Genomic DNA, 21079 nt, shown 5'->3' on the forward strand with positions numbered 1-21079 from the left:
ACTACAAAGAGGTTTGGCCATTTAAGTCAACTTGTCATTTAATTTTCAAAGAAGTTTAGTTGGGGCGCCTGGGTGGCTCAGTCAGTTGAGTGTCCGACGTTGGCTCAGGTCATGATCTCACAATTCGTGGGCTCGAGCCCCGCATCAGGCTCTGTGCTAACAGCTCGGAGCCTGGAGCCTGGAGCCTGCTTTGGGTTCTGTGTCTCCCTCTCTCACTTTGCCCCTCCCCCACTCGTGCACGTGCTCTCTCTCAAAAATAAACATTAAATAAAAGACAACTAGTTAATTTCTGTTTTTTAAATAATTACAGAAACTGATTGGCTTAGTCTGGTAAAGCACGTGACTCTTGATCTCAGGGTCATGAGTTCAAGCCCCACATTGGGTCTAGAGCTTACAACCAGTCAATCCATACAAAAATTTAAATTATGAAACTAATGCTCATAACCAGAAAACATGATTGCTCTGGCTCAACAGTTCACTTGTAACATTTTATTCATCAAGATATCAATACAAATCTCCTGTCCATGTAAATCCATATGTATGTGTATATATGAAATGATCTGCCTGGAAATTATAAGTGAAAATAAGCCCTATGACTTATTCATAGAGTGCGAATATTATCATCACATATGTGCAACGTCTAAAGTGGTACATGCCATTGAAATGAATAAAACACTCCTCATCTCAATTCAGGCTTATCACACATATTCCTACAAAGGCTGTACATACTTAAAATAGAAAAGTCTTAAAAATCTGATATGGCTTAAGCCAAAATGGTAAATTTTTATCCGAGTCTCAAGTCCTCTATCCCTATATACATCATAAAAATTCCCTAAATATGTAATGATTCATGTTCCAAATATAATAAAACATCATGACATTTCAGGTAGTGAAAAAACACTTGGTTATTTACATTACAAGTACAATTTTAGAATCTGTAGTTAAGGTTCATTGTCAAACAAATAATATTACTGTCCTTGGTTACTTTTTATCTGAGATATAATGCAAATAAAACATGAAATAGTGTAAATTCACTTTGAAAATATTGATTCACGGAAAAAAAAGGATACATATCTATAGCTCAGCATTACCGTAGGTTTGTAGCATTTACTATTCCTCTCAAAAAGGAGGAAGACATTTCCTACTATGATTTCATGGACTTCACACATGTCACAGTTTAGAAGATTCATTAGGGATCGAATCAATCTTCTATGCTTTCACAACATTTGGAAGTTTCCTTAAAATCTCTGAAACTGTAATTCACTTCAGTGAATTACATTTGTTCAATATAAACTACTTTTGAGCTATTGAAGAAAGAGGCCAGTGGTATGCAAAACACAGTGTAACAATCGTTACTGCATTTTTATCCTCTGTGTGTTGGGCTCCGTTTAAGCTATTCTTGGACAAATAATGTAAGGCATGTTATAGGACTGCACAAAATCTTCCCAATCTAAAGGCTATTCAATCATTACATTAGTCCAGTAATGAAAAGTGGGATGGGGGGAGAAGCAGTGAGAGGGAGGGAAGGCAGCGAATGACCCAGAAACAGTCACCTGCAGCACAAATACGCTAACACTTTCCCTACCCCAGTTGATAAAGGGCTACACAGACTTTGGCCCCAGCTCTTATCAGCTCGAGGCCCTCAGAAGCCTGAGGACTTCACTTAAAGAGCCAGGCGATAGGGATGGGGGACAGGGAGACGTTGAATCAGGCAGCCCCTTTGCTTTAGCTACCTCCATGAGACCACCTCTCTCAGATCTACAATGAATTCTATGAACTTTAACATTTTACTCAGTAAGCTAGTTGCTCCTAATGAAATTCACTCTTTCAATAATTCCTTCAAGGTGCTTAGATTATTGGGATTTCAGGTGGAAATCTGAAGACTGGCTTTCTCCAAGCTTTAAAACTCACTGGCCAAGGTCTCACAGAACAAAATCTTATAAGAGCCATTTTTCGTTTTAGTGCTATTAATTAAAAAGTAAAAGAATGTATATTCCCCAACAGGTGTTTCCCTGGCCACATATCCCGGAAGCCTAATTGAGGGGATGTGAACTACCCCACAATGGCAGCAAGCAAATGGTCTCTGGCAAATAGCTCATCCACATCATGTCCCGCCCACACTCTGTTTTCAGGACCCCAAAGGGCTGCCTCCCTGTAGCCAAGAGCTCCAGTAACTACTATGCCCCCCAGCCTGATGCTTCCACTGCTGGGCAGCCCACAGTGGCCTTCCTGGGTTCTGGGTCCTTGGACGCTCCTACAGGCCACCTCCACTGCCAGAGGGGCCCCAGGCACAGCCTCCTCTCACAGCCACCTGGACTTGGCCACAGGCCGTCTCAGTGCAGACACTACCTGACACTCTGTGCTGACAGCAGCCACTGTCCCTCACTTGCACAACTGCTCTCCTCTTCCAGGCCTCTGCCTAGTTTTTTGTTTTCGGCCCTAAAGCCCAGGGCCCACCCCTCTTCCCTAGACTGAGACCACTGGACCCACTGGCCACACAGGGGGGCTGGGCCGCCAAGACTTTTTTTGTTGTTAATTCTGTACATCATGAAATGTTTTATTCTTTACAAAACGCATGCTTGCTTCTTCCTTCCTCATCCCCAGGGAGGCAAGTTAATCCAGGGAGCTAAGCTTGCCCCAGCAGGCCTCCTTCTCAAGGCTGCTCCACCGTGCAGACACAACTGACATCTTTCTCACCCCACCCTGTCCTTCCTGCACTGGGTCTGCACACTGGCAGTTATGGAAGACCATTTCATGCAACCCATTCGGCTGGGTACAGAGAAAGGATATGATGCCAAGGAGCTTAAAAAGGCACAGAGCATTAGGAGACAAATAGGAAAGCACGCAGACATCCCCCAAAGAACTCTCCGTGGTAAAGTGACACAGGGACGGCATCCTAGGACAGCAGGAGCATTCCGAGTGAACACAGAATTCTGTTTTTGTGAAGATTAGCAATTTGTGGCAGCGGGACATTTATGGGAACCTGTCATGCAGGGACACCTTGGCCTGGAAATCAGCTATTTATAAAACAGGTCTAGGTTTAGGACCAAGAATAAGGCAGTCCCCAACCTTCAGCTTTCTGACAAGTTTCAAATTACTCAGCCTACAAGTGAGAAGCTCCAGAAAGAGCTGCGGTGAGGTGATTGTTTGATTACTAGTTATAAACTAAGAAAATCTATTTGCTATGAAAAATGTCCACGGTTAAAAGAGACTTACAAGCATATACTCCCCAGACAACCAACCCTCACTCACCACCTTCTTAAATATCTTCAGTAATTGAATCAAAAGTGCTCTTGAAACACCAAATAGGACATTTTATTTTGAGACTTTTCAGTCTGTGGTAGGTCCAGGCTTTAATGTCCTTGCAGCCCCTTGAAGTATTTGAGTGATTTGGGTAAGTGAAAATGAGTCGTTTCTTAGCAACTGTGCAAATTCCACATTTTCACAGCTAAAGAGAATGCTCATTTGGATTTCAGTGGAAAGTTCTCATGCAACAGAAAGGGTACTAAGACGATCTAGATGGTTGGGGAAGGCCTACAGACTCACAGCTGTCTTACTGTCCTATCTGCAGGGCTAAGGAAAACTGATTATTCAGCTTCTGTAGAAAAATTCAACCACCTAATGGCAATGACAGTGGCGATGGTCGTGGTGGTGGTGGTGTTTTAAAGGCCTATCTTGTTACCGTGTCCTGCTGCTTCCGGGAGATTTTCAATGCATTTGAAGACAGTTTGAAGTTTATAAATGCCTACTGACGGAGAGAGAAAAGAAGCCCTACGTCGGGACTTTCTCCTCTACTCTATCTACAGGAACCTTCCCTTCCCCATCGGCTCCTATGCCCCCCACCGCGTCTCCGGCATGCCCAGACTGCTGCTTTGAAAGATCCAGATCAAGGTCTATCTCAGAACACATCCTTCCTGTGAATGGAGGTCTCACTGCCATTCAGACACACATGCCTTAAAGGAAGAAAAATGATAACTGCACTTACTCTATGCCTTTCAGTAGAAAGACAATGACAAAGCTTCACATCAGAATTGGTCTATATTATAAGCTGTGTGATCTGAGACTAGTTATTCCACATACATGAGCTTTTTCTTTTTTAAGGCAAGGATAATAATTCTCACCTTATGAGGATTAAGCCAATTCCGTTTTAAAGGGCTTTGCACGTAGAGAGTACTCAATAAATATTTGTTTTTCTTTTCCTCTGTGATTTAATTTGCCCCAGTTACATGAATAGCCGACCACAAAATGCCAGGAGACACCTCAAGGCCACACAAAATTATTTACTAAATGGAAGAATTTAGTGAAACTATTTACTTCTTCATTGCGGTAAAGGCTATCTTAGGGCCAGAAAGTATTTCAAATGATCTCCCAAAGTGCCTATTTTATTACCAGCGAATTGCTTAGAATCCAGGTTGGTATAACCTCATCTCGATACCAACAAGAGAAGAGTTTTTATTCTAAACATGCACAAAACTTCTAATCTAGTATTCTGTTGGAATGTATATACTTCTAGAAACCACATTCAGTTTGCAAAAGTTGGAAACAAATCATTTCTATGGATGGACTTGTGGTGAAGACCTGGACAGCAGACTGCCCAGGTCCAAATCCCAGCACCACCACTTACAAGCTATTGGACCTCAACTACATGACTTCATTACTCCGTGCCTTGATCTCCTCACGTGTGAAGTGGGGCTGATACCATGGACTGCTTGGTTGTCATGAGGATTAAATGAATTAAGACAGCTTCTCTAACTCAATGGTAGGAACCCTTACCCAAAAGCCAACATTCTGCAAGAAAACACTGAGATTGTCCTCATATTTTGAATGGAAAGCAACATATGAGGGTCTATCCAGGACCCTCAATGGGTTTTCTAAAACGTAACACACAGCAAAACTCTAATACGTAATTAACAAACTATCATGTTAAATGCAAAACGCTGTTCAACAAAGATCAAATGACCAGTAAGATGAAGTGTTGTTCCCAGGCAGTGACGTCGCACATATCCTCTTAGCTGACACTGGGTGTGTTTCAAGATATCCACATCATACTAAAATTGTAACTAGAGGGAAGCCTGGGTGGCTCAGTAGGTTAAGCATCTGACTGCAGCTCAGATCATGATCTAAAGGTTCATGAGTTCAAGCCCCGCGTCGGGCTCTGTGCTGACAACTCAGAGCCTGGAACCTGCTTCAGATTCTGTGTCTCCCTCTCTCTGACCCTTCCCCGCTCATGCTCTGTCTCTCTCTGTCTCTCAAAGATGAATAAACGTTTAAAAAAAACTGTTTTTAATACTCTTAAAAAATATTTTTTAATGTAACTCGAAATATTTGCCTGACATTTGTGTTTAAAATGTCATAATGAGTTTGGAGGCATACATACAAATTGTCCCTATAAAAATATAAACTAGGGGTGCTTGGGTGGCTCAGCTGGTTGAGTGTCTGACTCTTGACTTTGGCTCAGGTCATGATTTCAATCTTTCTTGGGTTCAAGCCTCGAATCAGGCTCTGTGCTGACAGTGCTGAGCCTGTTTGGGATTCTCTGTCTCTCTGCCCTGCCCCTGGCTCACACTCTCTCTCCCTCTCTCTCTCTCAAAATAAATTAAAAAAATAAAAAATAAAAAATAAAAATGTGATATTGAAAGACTTGTATTCTGTGAAGCTCAGGTATTAAAAAACGAGAAACATTTTTACTGTGGAAACATGTTCACCAAGGGCAGATTCTCCAGGACAGGACTGTGGTAATAAAATAAACTGTGGCCAGCAGAAGAAGGGTGATTTAAAAAAAAAAACAAAAAAACAAAACAAAACAAAAAAACCTCTCCTCCTACTACTACAGAAAAGCCCAAAATATGTCACTAATTCCAAAGTAGACAATTTTTAACATTTTCCATATATAATGAGTTAGCAATATTTTGAAATTTCACAAACTGTGTTCCCTGGATCACTGGCATTAAGTGTTGTGCAAAAGGGAGCTCCTAGGTCAAATAAATTTGGAATATACTTCTTGCTAAAAGTTTTTTAGGAAATCATACTACATGCTAGGACATTATATACTATAGGATATCCTATGGTAAACTTTGCTTACACCAAATATTATTACCACAAACCCTTTTTAATTGGAACATCTAAAGGTGCCTGTGTGGCTCAGTCAGTTGGGCGCTCTACTCTTGATTCCGTGCCCCTCACTCGTATGCTGGTGCTCGAAAGAAAGGGAAGGAAGGGAAGGAAGAAAAAGAAGAAAAAAATGGAACACCTAATGTCAGTATTCCACACACAATTTGGGAAGCAGAGAGAGAGCTAACACTTTGGCTTTTTTTATTGAAGAAATTTTGCTTTAAGAAGATTAACAAAGTATTATTAGTCTCTACTGAAATGTGTAAAAAAAAAAAAAAAACTATTAGAACAGGCTTTTCGTTTTAAAGACACCTAACATGGATTCTGTTTGCAAGTTCCAAGCTGCAAAATAAGCTGAAAAGGGATTAGTCTCTTTCTTTTGCCTGAAAAATGGAGATGATATAACTTCGATCTACACTATAGGGACAGAAAAATTGGTGAAAATGTATTTCTCCAAAGGATCCTAAAATCTTAGGAATTCGGTGATCTGAAAAATAAAACATTACCATCATTTCTATAGACAAATCATTTAAATTTATGCAATAAGTTCTCACAAAAACAATAGCAGCCCTGAGTTGTAAAAATACAAAGTATTTCACAAGGAACGTCTGGCTGGCTCAAGAGCATGTGACTCTTGATTTCAGGTTCATAAGTTCGAGCCCCATGTTGGGTGTAGAGATTACTTAAATAAATTAATGAACATATATGTATGTAACATAGTCTAGTCTTAAAGTATGTTTAAAAAAAAATTCCTTCTGTTAGAGAAAAAACACTCCCGCACCCTCCAGAGCTAAGAGGGTGCCCTAGCCACTTTATCTTCCTCCTTGCTTTGAAGAAAGTACGGCAAGAGCAAAGACTGTTTAGTAATACACAGAATAAAGCCAAAGTTTCTCAACAGGAAAGGGAATCCGACAGTGATGCTGCTTTGGTATGTTAAGGCTCAATGATAGGAGTTATTGGATGGCTAAATGTAACATACTGAGAGGAGAAAAAAACAAGTGTCTCGAACACTAGCAATTAATTTCTATATAGCCTCTGGGATGCTTTCCATATGTACTCTGTGGTCTCAAAAATATCATGTACTCCAAGATACTACACCTGTGCCCAACAGTCCCTCAGAGAACATACCACAGGATGTAACCAAACTGGCAACTTGGGTGCTATGAAAGGGAGAACATGTTCTTTACAAGGGGCTGCCCTTTTCTCAGCACTGTGTTCTTCTCAAGTTCAAATCCGCTTGTGCCTAAAATCCAGCTCGAATTTAGATCCTTTTTTGAAAATCATTTTTGAGAATCAAGAATTTTCTTTTGGTGGAAAGAAGAAAAGGCCCTATAATCAACTGTCCTGCACACAATAAAATCTGACCCTTCCCAAGTACCAAAAATCAATCAGTTCACAAATATAGCTGAATTCCTACATATATGCTGCCGCATCCATCTAGTGTTTGGTAGAGTGGAAAATTAAGGCCCCGCTTAAAGGCCGTCGCAATCTGTACGAATAGAAAATATTCTCTAAAATAAACTTACCTAACAGAGCAAGGCACAGGGATAAGTGCACAGAGAATGTGTATATGCTAGTGTAGAATGTTAAAGTCAAGTTCCAGGGAACAGAGATTTCTGTAGAAGAGCAGCAGGCAAGAAGACCAGAAAGGCAGGTAGGGCCAGATAGAGACTGGAATGATAACAGTAGTTTAGTGCCAAAGATGGCCTCACTGTGTGCAAGCCATTCCCTCCACTGAGAATGGGGGGAATAAATCTGAGCTGGCCTAGGATTAGCTGGTCAGTATATGGTCATGTGGCACTAAGTAATTTCTGAGGTTAGGTCCTAAGAAGCTGGCAGGTTCCACTTGACTTCCTGGAAGGCTCACTCCAGGTAAACCAGCAAGAGCATAAGAAGTCTATCTTGCTACCGCCACGCCAGGAGGAAGCCCACGCTAGTCATGTAGGGAAGCTGCATGAAAAGAGATGACCCACCAGGCCAGGTGCCAAACCTGTTGGAGAAGCCTCTGGTGACCCCCACCCTCGGCCCATCTCACTGGATGGACCCCAAGAAAGAACTTGATTATGATGATCCAGGATCATGAAAGAAAAGTATCATTTTAAGCCACTACAATTTGGAGTGGTACATTACAGAGCAAGCGATCATTGAAACGACCACCTTGACCTTCAGGATTGAGGTCACAAACCAGTGGTGCCTGAGTCAGATCCAACCTACAGGCAGGATTTTAGGGGGACTCACTCAGTATTTTTTAAATTCTCTACAGAAACCCACATTTTTCTGAGACCTGCACTTTCCAGTCATTCCCTTCATTTATTATATAACCTGCCATCTCTCTATTAAGTAGACAAACCTTTATCTAAAAACTGGGGAGCAAAGGATTAACACTTATATAATTACCTAAATACATCCAGTGTGATAATATCGTATGATTACTATAATAGAGAATGACTCAAAAGTGCTATAATTCAAAATAATTTTAGCAAATACTAAAACATACATATACTCATTTTCAATAAGAAATTTAAAAAATTAACAGGAATTTGCTTCAAAAAAATAAAACACTATATAAATTTACTTCTACCTCGACCTCAATAACTTCTATCAGCTGATGAGCTGCAACTTTTAGTGTATTATTTGGATCAGAGAGAAATAACAGACACACGCTTCGTACGTAACTCTAGTAAAAACATTAATTATAGAATAAGTCGATCGAGTTACATGTTTCTAGACCACCTATAAATAGCCAAAGTTCCTTACGACTTTCAGTTGCCAACTTACCTTTTCTTACTCAAACCAAATCTCAATTATTCAACGATAAATTATTTTAAGTTTTATGCCTCAGGCCATGACTTCCTCCTAAACATGATACTGAAAGAAAATCGTTTTAGAACCCATTTGAAGAATACTGCAAGCTCTTTCAAAGCAGGAATTCTTATACTTATTCTAGGCTTATCATTTACATCCCCTCCCCACCAAAAAAAAAGACCTTCACAGTTTTAGTTAAAATACCTATTAAGATTTTTTAAATAATTTAAAATTTAAGATACATATTCCACATTAACATATCCTAATGCCTTTATAAGTCACCGAATTCTTCCTATGTAAACTTTCAATTTTATGCTGCTCATCAGTAACCTATAATTCCTATTATTTTCCTCAAAATATGGATGGTAACTGACAGATACTAGCATTCAGAGATAAACCAGATGTCTACAGCCAAACCACCCAAACCAAAACCACTTGCTAATGAGAGTTCAATAACCTTCCACGAAGTTCCAGTTGCTCCGCAGCGTGACGTGAAACCATTTCCCACTTAATTCATGACATTTTCTTCTCATCTGACTCAACGAGGATCACAAGAACATGTATCAATTTCCATCTTCCCAACTCTTCCAAAAGAAATGACAAATCTAAACAAGCGCATAATCCGTAATGGAAGGCAGGCACATGACTAGGGGATGTGGAAAGGGCACGGTTGCCGGGATGTGCACAGATCCTGTGTGCTTTGGGAGGCACAATGTACAGCAGGGTAAAACTACAGGCAGGAAACAAACAAAAAAACCCTAGCACCTCTGCTTATCAATGCACGAGGGTCCTGAGAGGCAACAAAGAAACACTGAACAATAACCTCCAAGTTACTTGAAGATTTTGAGCTTGAAAAACGTATTTGGGAACCTGTTGTTGGGAGTGCAGAACACGTTTACCCATAGCAACAGTACTGCAAATAAACAGTGCTTTGAGTTGTGTGGCTAGTGAAAAGACGCCTATTAAACCATAAAACGGCACAACTGGAAAATCTGTAGCTGTATGGAATGTAAACACCATTTATGCTATAGTTTTCCCAATGGAAAACAGCTTCTGCCTTTCTATATGGCATCCGTTCGTCCCCCGCACCACCCCCACCCACGCCAGTTCACCACCTCATCTCTTCCTCTAGGACTTCTTCCACCAAAAAGTCCTTAGAGGTGGAAGTAAAACAGCCTGCTCTTGTGAGCTTTTTGCAAACAGGAGCTGCAGAGTCTTTGGCAAATTGAAAGGCAGGTGCAGAGAGGGGTTTGAGAACTGCCTAAGAGGACAGACTCTCTAGCCTGGGGCCCAGGACCCAGGAGGCATTTATAGGATACAGATTTAGAGAAAAATCAGCAGTACGGTTTTCAAATGTGTGCACTAAACGAGACAGGGCACAGAGCTCAGGGGGAATTGGGTGAGGGAACACAGCCCCCCAGATCTGTCCCTGGATATCCTAACCTCGAGAGAGCTCTGCTCCATGAAACATCACTTCTTGGTTATGAAATCAAAAGTTGTTCATAAAGTACATACGTATATTTTAAGGGGAAAGAAAAGGAAAAAGTATCCTTTCCTCAAATACGTTAGTTAATAGTCATATAGCAATCAAGCCGCTCTTCAAGCAACATGAGCAAGACTTCCTTGCCCTACATGAAATGGTTTCACATATTAAGAGTAACAAATGATTTAGAAATTTCCATCTCCCCAAACTATAAAAAACTACTCAAAACAGGGGCGCCTGGGTGGTTCAGTCAGTTAAGCTTCTGACTTCAGCTAATGTCATGATCTTATGGTCTGTGAGTTCAAGCCCCATGGCGGGCTCTGTGCTGAAAGCTCAGAGCCTGAAGCCTGCTTCTGATTCTGTGTCTTCCTCTGTCTCTCTGCCATCCCCTACTCACTCACTCACTCTCTCTCTCTCTCTCTCTCTCAAAAATGAGGAAACACTAAAAAAAAAAAAAGAAAAAAAAAAACCTACTCAAAACAGTTACCAGAGCCTAATAAGGGTTCATTACCTTTAAATCCTTTTTAAGCTTTTTTATTTTATTTTTTTGGTATTCTTAGTAGTTATTAAAATTAATATAATATAATAAAATTAATATAATTGGAGATATTTTTATAATTTATTCCACAACTATTTTTAAAATCAAGAAGTTATACTGCCTGTGTATTAAAGCAAATATTCCTTTTTGCCAAGCCACTTACAAATCAATCTCAAAAATGCTTTCAGAGCGCCTGGGTGGCTCAGTCAGTTAAGCATCTGACTCTTGGTTTCGGCTGAGGTCATGATCTCAGGGTTCATGGGTTGGAGCCATGCATCAGGCTCTGCATTGGCAGTGCTTGGAATTTTCTCTCTCTCTCTCTCTCTCTCTCTCTCTCTCTCTCTGACCCTCTCCTGCTCACGTTCTCTCTTAAAATAAATAAAAAACAAAAATTTTTTTAAAAAGTACTTCCAAATTAATTCACCAACAGGTGAAACTTCGACTGCCTACATCATCACAGAAAACTTGTGTTTTTAGTCAAACACTCTTCTAAATATGTCACATATATTAACTGAGTCAATCCTCCTAACAACCCTTGAGTTAGGTATTTTTTCCCTGTTTGCAGAAGGAAAAGAAAAAAACTGAGGCCCTTTGACCTTGGCCCTTGCTCAAGGTCACAGAGCTATTAAATGACAGAGCCAGGATTCTGACCCGGATAGTGTAGCTCCAAAGTCTGTGTGTGTAATCACTACACCCTATTCCCTCTCACACTCATTCATTCATTAAAACTTTCATTACCTGCCTGAGGTACTTTAAGGCCTAGGTGTAAGAAACCAAAAAAAAAAAAAAAAAAAAAAAAAGGCAAGGTCTCAAAGTTCAAAAAACTTACATTTTAGTACACAGCAAAAAAAGGAAAATGCAAATTCAACCAAAAGCTCAAGCTGACAATTCTACCTAAGTGAAATGTCTGAGGAAAGTTTAAGATACTGTACTGAAAAGGCTTTATAATAATACTCATCTGTATATTTTTTTAAACTCTCAAAAGCCATATATTTCGTCTTTACAATTAACCTTGTGAAGCACACAGAGCATGATTACACCCATTTCATAGATGATGAAACAGATAAAGGTGGGATGTACTCAACAGCTTAAAAAGATGCCACATCCCTTTGAGGGGTCTGCCCTACCCACAGAATCTGCCTCACTAAAAATACCCCAAGAGGTCAAATCATAGGCTTCCTGGGGCAGCTCAAGATTAACTGGGTAAATCAGATCCCCTTTCAAAACTTTGAAATTAGGAAACAGAGAGATGGGTCAGTTTCCTACAAGATACAAGGGGATAGAGGGCAACAAGGCTGGGGCATCCATTAAGAGCCAAGCTTGAGCTTACTTTTTATTGTGGAGTTTTTTTTAATGTCTCTTATTTATTTCTGAGAGAGAGAGAGAGTGCACAAACACAGGCGCTCACGCACGAGCCAGGGAGGGGCAGAGGATCCGAAGCAGGCTCCACCCTGACAGCACAGAGCCCCATATGGGACTTGAACCCACCAACTGTGAGATCATGACCTGAGCCAAAGTCAAAGTCAGATACTCAACTGACTGAGCCACCCAGGTTCCCTGAGAGCCAAGCTCCAGCTTAAAATGATAAGATTATAAGGCCAGCCAACAGAAAAGAATAAAGAGTGTCAGTAGAGGGAGAGTAGATTGCTGTATGACCCATCACTGAGGGGAAAAAGACCAGCAATGCCTCCTCTCCCCAGGACCCAGCTGCCTGCAATAAACCTCATTTTCCCTAAGGACACTGAAGCCTTCTCTGCCAAAACCACCCCCAAACAGCATGAGTAAAGGAGACGGCTTTTCACACACTTTCAGCAGAGAAATTCAGACACTTAGTGCACATGAGTTTGGAAGAGACTCCAGATGTGGTAATTGGCCACACCAGTCTCCATGGTTTCTGTTTACTTCTTGCAAAAAAAGGGATAAACTCGGCCTGCTCACACGACAAACACAGAAGTCAAAAGAATGTGTCTTCCAGATTATCCAGACAGGATCCCTTGTGCCCCATCTACCCTAATCCACTCCCAACACTTTTTTATCCATTCCTGCTCCCCTCAGGTGAAGAGTCTCATTCTTTCTCTCTTATCAAGAGCAAAGAAGTCATTAAATACCAACAGCAACTAAAACTTCACAGCAATTTCATCTCAGGGTATTTGAAATGAAAGATTTAGGTCAGGACAGAAATCATCCAGAGGAGAGAGTACAGGAGAGGAATGGCATCACACTAACCCTACACACCTTCTTCCCCAAACCAAGCATGGAGATCAAGCTGCTTCCCTCCCCCCTCCCCACCGCCAACACCACCAAGCAACAGTCTGAAGCCTCAAGCGACTGACAAGTAGACAAGTAGAAAGTCTTTTCAGGACCCTTGGACAGACCTGAATGAAGAGGCAGGGGAGAGAAGAGAGAGAAGGCAGACAAAGGAAGTGAGACCTCATAATTCCAGGACCATTCTGGACAAATTGTCCATTCCGGACAAATGCAGGCTCAGCCTCTAGGACGTGGGTGTTTTCTCTAATTTGTCAATGATATTAGGCGTGCAACTAACAAAGAATTTAAAAATAAGAGAAAAAAATAATTCAATTTGGAGATCCAGTTATCAAAAACTACTAGTGCCTAATTGGCATGCAATCTGGTAGCAATCAAGTGTATCCTCAAATGCATAAATTTTGTGAGTTCATTTCGGAGCAATGGTCTTAAATTTGCAACAAAAAGCAAGAACTTAAAACATAAAAAGAACATAAACCTTTAAACAAGCATACGCCCCACTTAGAAAAGAGACAAAAGTCAGCAGGCACAGGTGGATAGTATCATCGAAAACAAAAGGTTTTTTATAGCAGGCTTCAGAGGTTTGTTTGTTTTGTTTTGTGTTTTGCAAGTGGTGGAGGGAGCAGTTCCTGAGATTTTTAAATTCCCATATTTGAAAAGCATAAACCTAATATTAGTTCCATGAAGATAACTCGAAACAGGCCCACAGAAATCACCGACTTCTCAGCTGAGGGCAGTTAAAAGGCAAGTATCACACAACTCTAAATAAAGGCGAGACTTGCCCAGTTGGAGTACTGGGTGTGTCTTTTAACGACTCAAGAGAAAATTGTGGATAAGGCTTCTAAACTACACAGTAAAGAAGTTTTCAGAAAGGACTCATGTCCTGAAATGGAAGACTAGATTGATCTAGAAGAAGTTATCCATTTAGATAGGTTAAAAATGCATTTGGTCCAGGGGCACCTGGGTGGCTCAGTTAGTTAAGCATCAGACTCGACTTTGGCTCAGGTCATGGTCTCATGGCTCATGGGACTGAGCCCTGTATCAGGCTCTGTGCTGACAGTGTGGGGCCTGCCTGGGATTCTCTCTCTCCTTCTCTCTGCTCCCCACCCCCCAAGCACACACATATCTCCCTCTCTCCTTTTCTCCCTCTCTCTCTCTCTCAGAATAAACAAACATTTAAAAAGAATGCATTCATTTATCCCTAAATCCTGCAAATTTAGAATGTCTTTAAAGCAAAGGTTGGGAATAGTAAGAAGAAATGTTACTTCACTTATTACATAACTGCATTATTAAAAACTCCTTACTATCCTTTTCTTCACCAAAAAATACACATAATCTCAGCTAATACACAAATTCAGAGGGAAAAATTTCTATTCATGATAATAGTACATAATTTTTTTTTAATGTCATGGACTTACATAAAAATTCTGAACTCATCGAGAAAGCCACCATGTCCTTCCCTTAATGCTTCTTTGAAAAAGACACTTCCAAGTTCTACGTCCAAAACTGGGTATCGGATCTTGCCCGGCCGATCCTTCTTTCACTCTGGAAGCCTTCCCCAACTAAATAAATGGAGTTGCATAGGCCAAATCTTGCAACCATCTTTATTCCCACTGGCTCATACACCCAAACCCTCAGGAAATCCAAAAATTCCTACCTTCAAAATATTTCACCACTCTCCACCCCCACTACCCAAACAACTGAGACCTCGGCCAAAGCCACCATTACCTTACCCTCCTGCGTAGTGTGCTTATTTCCATAGTCCAACATGTATACAACAGCCAGAGAGGCTCTTTGAAACCAAAATATGCTCTGTTCCTCCAGCGTACAAAATCCTCCTTACTCGCTGGCTTCCCTCAAGTTAAGTTCCTCAGGTGGGCTACAAAACAATCCGATCTACCAGTCCTGTCTTGTTTTCTTCTCCTCATCTCTACTCATTCCCAAGCACTCCAGCCACACAGAGCTCACTCTTTGCCCCTCTGGTGCTTGCTCTAGGGCTTACTCTAGGTTTATGGCTCCCATACTCCCCACCCTGCTCTGCCTTGAAAGCTCTTCCTCTAATTCTTGTCCCCAGATATCAGCAAGGCTCCTGCTCAGGCCTTCACTTTCTACCCTGTGCACCCTCCCTGCCCCCCATCCCCTCAGGCAGGTGCTTATCTGTCTTCCTCTCCACTGTAGCCCGGCTCCTGAACACCTGCCTGACATACAGTGAGCTTAGTAATTACACACAGAATGACTGAGTGACCAAATGGTTATGCTTTTGACATAACTTTATAGAGCCAAGAGATGGGTAGGATTTGAAAATGTTTAGGATTAAACAAAGCATATAAAGATGGCCACCCCCTTCCATTTGGCACACTGGGCAGTTCTTAAAGGAGGAGGGGGGATGTTAAGGACTGCAAGGAGTCCAGCTGCCAAAAGACGACCCACCCACATTCCATCTTGCCACAAAGGTCCGTGTTTGCAGACCTCAGTGTGGCCCATAAATGCCCCAAGGCAGGTTCACTAAAAGCAGCTGTCACTAGCTCAAATCGTAAATGTTGCTCCAGATCAAAAGGACATTTCCAAGGTCTTTCAGACGTCAAAGGCCTAAACTTTTCACATTATGGTTCATTTTCAGTTATGCCAATTTTAGTTAATCACATAAATCACATCCAGGTTTCTTAACACATGACGAAATGTGAGCTTTACAGGCATCAGCCCACTTAATCCTCCCAATGAAGTGAGTACCATTAAATTTAATTTACAAGTAGAGAGTTAAACAACCCCTCCCAGGGCCACACTGCTAAGGAGTGGGAGAGTCGAGATGCAAACCCAGGCAAGTTGTTCCGAGAGCCCAGAGTTTCAGAGTCTCTGTCACCATGACATAGTGCCCCTTGGTTCCACTTGCCCAACACCAATGGCCTGCAAATGGTGTCAACAAAACAAGACCTTCCATGATGAGTGCCATACATCTGCTCAAGGAAGACATAAACATATCTCAAAAGTCAACTGGAGTTAAAAGTTCCAATAAAGAAAATACCATTTGACACTAACATTTACCTAATATTGACAAAAACTGATATAAAACAAACAGAAGCTTTTCTTAAAAAGCCACTCCCTGGGTGGCCCAGTTGGTTGAACATCTGACTTCGGCTCAGGTCATGATATTCCAGCTGGCGAGTTGGAGCCCCACGTCAGGCTTGCTACTGTCAGCAGAGGGCCCACTTCAGATCCTCTGCACCCCCCGCCCCTGCCCCACTTGTCCTGTCTCAAAAATAAACATTAAAAAAAAAAAAGAGAGAAAAAGTCAAGGGAGAATAGTAAAAATAGACAAAATGCAGTATTCTTTGAAAAATTTGCTTTGCTAAAGCAAACATTATGAAACCTGCTTGAAAATTAACAAGTAAATACTCATAAATATAGCTAGTCCTAAAAAGCGGTTTCCTTTGGAAATATTTGTGTATAAGTCAGTCAGCACAACTAACGTTCGCATGTCTCTTCAAACCCCAATGTTTTAAGGAAGACATAGTTCAAAAAATTGAAATCAGGATTCTGTAAATATTTGAGAGACTCTAACCAGAAGGAGGAGGAACTCCTTAATGAGTCATCCAGTGAATGTGTTCTGATAAAGAAGGATAATGGAATGGAATGGAAGGAATTTTACACTAACAGATCACTTACAAAAATATTAATTCCCTACTACCCTAGCTTCTCCAAAGACCAAAATAAAAGTAAAAAAAAGGACTTAAGCAAAACTAAAAATCAAACATGTTCTGTAAATATTCTAAATCATATACGTTGCCCTTTATACTTTTCAAACAACATAGGAGTTCACCTTATTGGACATTTGATTAAACAGTTGAAAGTGTGTATTATTTGGAAAAGACATAACCTTGCAATAAGCCAAGTTAGACTTCAGTGCTCCCGCCACCAATTGTTAAATGGGTGGGAGAGAACAGAGCCTAATTTTTCCCCTTTTTAAGTTCTGTTTTGGTTTGGTTTGCATTTGAACAGCTTTTTTTTTTTCAACGTTTTATTTATTTTTGGGACAGAGAGAGACAGAGCATGAACGGGGGAGGGGCAGAGAGAGAGGGAGACACAGAATCGGAAACAGGCTCCAGGCTCTGAGCCATCAGCCCAGAGCCTGACGCGGGGCTCGAACTCACGGACCGTGAGATCGTGACCTGGCTGAAGTCGGACGCTTAACCGACTGCGCCACCCAGGTGCCCCTTGAACAGCTTTTTAAAATAAGCATCAACCATCAGCCTTACACTGAGAGCAGCTTCCCAGTGCTTAAAGCACCAGGTGACCAACCCAACCAAAGCAAACACCCTTTGTACCTCCTCCCCCACCACCATCTTTAGGGGGTCTCTCCTGACCCCATCACACCTCCCTCCATCCAACCCTCTGCCACCCCACCTGTAGTATCTCAACCCTTCTAGGCTAAAGAGGGTGGCTCCCAAAGTAACACTAAGTTAAATTATTCCATACTTAATGATAAAATCCATTAAGGACTGTCCTTTCTCCCTCCTTCCTGCCTTTCTTCCCAGCCCTCAAATCAGGGCTCCCATCTTCCCCAATCAATATAAAGAACCACCCGGCACAGTCAGTAAAGCATGAGACTCTTGATGTCAGGGTCATGAGTTCAAGCCCCACACTGGGCATGGAGCCTACTTAAAAAAAGAAAAAAAAACTGTCTCTAGGACTCTAATTTAGTGGTGAGAAAGAATTTGGAACCAGTATGGGCAATATGGCAGCCAGCAGGGGAAGCACGTGGGAGAAAGACCTGGTCCCCTGGCAACCTACTGTCTTAGCACCTTTTGATCCTGCTTTAGCATAGATTGGGAGTGATCTGTCCTCTCTTTTATTCTCTCAACCCACTCAAGTACAGGCCACCAACAACAGGCTGCAAAACTGCAAATATAGAATAAAGTCTCCAAATCAGAATATGCCGCCCCCTGGCCAAGGTCTGGAACCACAGGCCTTGCAACACCCTAATAATTCCTGGGGTTTGAGTCCTCAACGTGAAAATGAGAGGTTTGGACTCAATGTCCCTAAGGTTCTTTCCACTCTCACGATCAAGATCCAAGATTCAGTTCAGATCTCCAGGTCACCCCAGAGTAGTCACTGGAGAACTTACCAGGTTTGCACAACCCTGATGTGTACTCCCAAGTTAAGGACAACAGGAGGCTAGTGTGTTACAGGCTGCTTACTGCTAAAAGGTTACCAATACATCAGTGAACTACAGACAAATCGAAAATGTTTAATGATAGGTCACAGAATATGCTTAAAATAATATAATAACACATCTAAAACACAAGTAGCAATTCCCTTTTATCTCTGGAAATGAATTTATTCAATAGAATACTACATAGTGCGGTTGCTATGTGAGGAAAAGTTCTGGTCAGCTTCAGAATTGAATAGAGTACTACAGCCATTCCTTTGATTTTTATTCCCCTCCTCCACATTTGAGGATTTTTAAAACAAATGAAAGAAGGCATTATTTCAGCTTAAGGCATAAGCATAAGTCATATAAGAACAAAGAAGGTTTTATTGTCACATTAAACATGAAGGAGGAAATATGCTTCCTGATAACTAATTTACATTATGCTACTAATTTAGGTTAAGCATTTGCTTTTTGCAAGCTTCTAAGCCAATATTTACAATTTATATCTATGACTAGAGGTAAAAATGTTTGGCTAGTAAGAAGGTCATTAAGGGAAAGAAGATTAAAAAAAAAAAAAAAGCCCTTGAAAAATCAGAACAAAGTACACAGAGAGAAAGGTACTCTGTGCCTCAGTGGTCTATAGAACATTTGCCCTTTCTGCCTATAAAGTGATTTAACATTAACCACATTTCACTCTGGCCCCAGAGTACTAACCTCCTGATAAGGACTCCTTTTTGAAAGCTCTACCCCATGCACACGCATACACAAAAGAATGGGAAACATACTGCCACAGGCCAGTGTCTTGGGCTTTTTGCCTAAGAAGTTTGCTTTCTGCGAGGAGCTGGGAAGGGGCGGGGAGGGGGGGAGCTCTAACAACAACAGATTGTACAATGAACAGCCTCCCTGCTTCTTGGCACACTTTCCAACTAGCAGTTCCAGCGGCTGTGCCCTGCGCCCATTCAAGAATTTCATCTCATAGGAAGTGTTACAAATATAGTCATTTGATCTTTCCACATTTGCAAATGCACCTGCTAAGCAACAAGCCTGACAGCCATATCCCCATGTTCCTTCCCATCCATCTTTACCAGTAATGGTGGGGGCTATCTCAGACGCGGAATAGGTGAAATAAACGCAAAGTAACAAAACCCCTGCCAAACACTTTTGCGGGTGCAGGAGGTTAGGTTCGACGTGTGCGCGACGCCGTTCCTACCCGCCCCCCCCCCCCAACTTCCCTGTCACTTTTTTTTTTTCTTTTTTCCTGGAGCAGGTAAGGGGTTTTTGTTTTGCTCTCGGGCTTTCAAATGCCAGGGGCTTACCTTGGGGTGGCTTCCTCACCAACCTTGCCATGGTTCCCCCCCACGGCCTGGTCCTTGCCGCTGGGGTGGTAGGCAGTTAGGACAACTCCCTGGGAACTGGACAGCCAGCTCATGGTGACAGAAGGGGCATAATTTCTCGGATCTTGACACAGAGAAGGGGAATGAAGTTCCTCTGGGCAGCTCTGCTCATTAGCATTGGCCGGCTCCTCCTCTCGAGGCCCGGCCGGGGCTGGTGATTCACACGGGAGGGGCGGGGCCTCGCCAGTGAAGCGCTGACTGGCTCTCCAATGAGAAGAGCCGTGACTCAGAGTATTGTTTCAACCCCGGGCAATTCCAGTTCGAGTGGCTTTAGTTAAGGAAGGGCAGAGGGGCTACGCTTTAACTTTTACTGCTCCCTTCCCTGAATTATTCTGATCTGATTAAACTACCAGGTTGTGGACTTTTCTCATCCATGTAAGTACAAGCCGTCAGAAAATAATGTGTTACTACAGAGTTGTTTTTTTTTTCCTTCCCAATTCCTGTTTCCATCTGATAATTTCTGCTGCTTCATGTAACATGAGTAAGGGCATTTCTTAACCCCTTCAACGTTCAACGTTGAAATTAACCATAGCAAAACCCAATGCACCTGGAGCAAAAGTGTGCAATACCGGTAACAAGAAAACCTCTATCTCATGTGTCTGGCTTAAAAAGTCCTCATAAAATGTGTATCCCAGAATGCCATCTTCTTTCAACGTAAAAGCCAATGCCAAATTTACCTCTTGATTTTGTCAAACCACCCTTCGGTACTAGAAAGAGATCTACCAATACTCAGTTACGTGTTACTGCTGAGAATAAAAGAGGTACTTACCATTTGTTGAGCACCTACCATATGCCAGACCCTCTCTGTGACAACTGTTTCACATGTATTATCCCTTCAATTCATTTCAATTCTTACACACACACACACACACACACACACACACACACACACACACACAAACCCTACAAGACAGGCATCATTATCACCTGCATTTTACAAAATTTAAGAGAAGTAAAGCTGAGGGGTTGGGGTAAGTAAGTTCTCTTGGCGCAGAGAACACATGTGTTCTGTGCCAGAAGCTGCATTTGAACAGAATTCTAGACTAAATTCTGTTCTTTTCAACCAGCATGCTGCTTTTTATCTTGTAGATTAGGAAACGAGCTCAAAAGTTCTGAAAATTACAAAGGATGTTTCTGTGTTCTTTCTCCCCCTCCAAAAAGGATTTCTACTCTCTTCTATATACTTAGTAGTCCAAATTGAAATGGTTTTTGTTGATTGTGATGATCTGTTTATGTATCTAAAATTCCTCATAAGTTGGTTTTTTGTTTTTTTTTTTTTTTTTACTTCATTGCTCTATAAACAGACTGCTTACACTTTTTCATTATTTAAAGTG

The 21079-nt window shown here is 41.5% G+C and overlaps 1 protein-coding gene across 1 annotated transcript in view; it reads right to left on the reverse strand.

Moving 5' to 3' along the window:
* Positions 1 to 19883, reverse strand: part of ARHGAP18 (Rho GTPase activating protein 18) — a 123786-nt gene extending 103903 nt beyond the window's left edge. Inside the window, 1 exon segment of the mRNA XM_043592309.1 lies at positions 19668 to 19883. Within this exon segment, the coding sequence (XP_043448244.1) occupies positions 19668 to 19780 (113 nt within the window). The 5' untranslated portion in view covers positions 19781 to 19883.
* Between the last annotated feature and the right edge of the window lie 1196 nt (positions 19884 to 21079).

Source organism: Prionailurus bengalensis, chromosome B2 (assembly GCF_016509475.1).
Source record: "Prionailurus bengalensis isolate Pbe53 chromosome B2, Fcat_Pben_1.1_paternal_pri, whole genome shotgun sequence".
In the NCBI taxonomy this organism is placed as follows: Eukaryota; Metazoa; Chordata; class Mammalia; order Carnivora; family Felidae; genus Prionailurus; species Prionailurus bengalensis.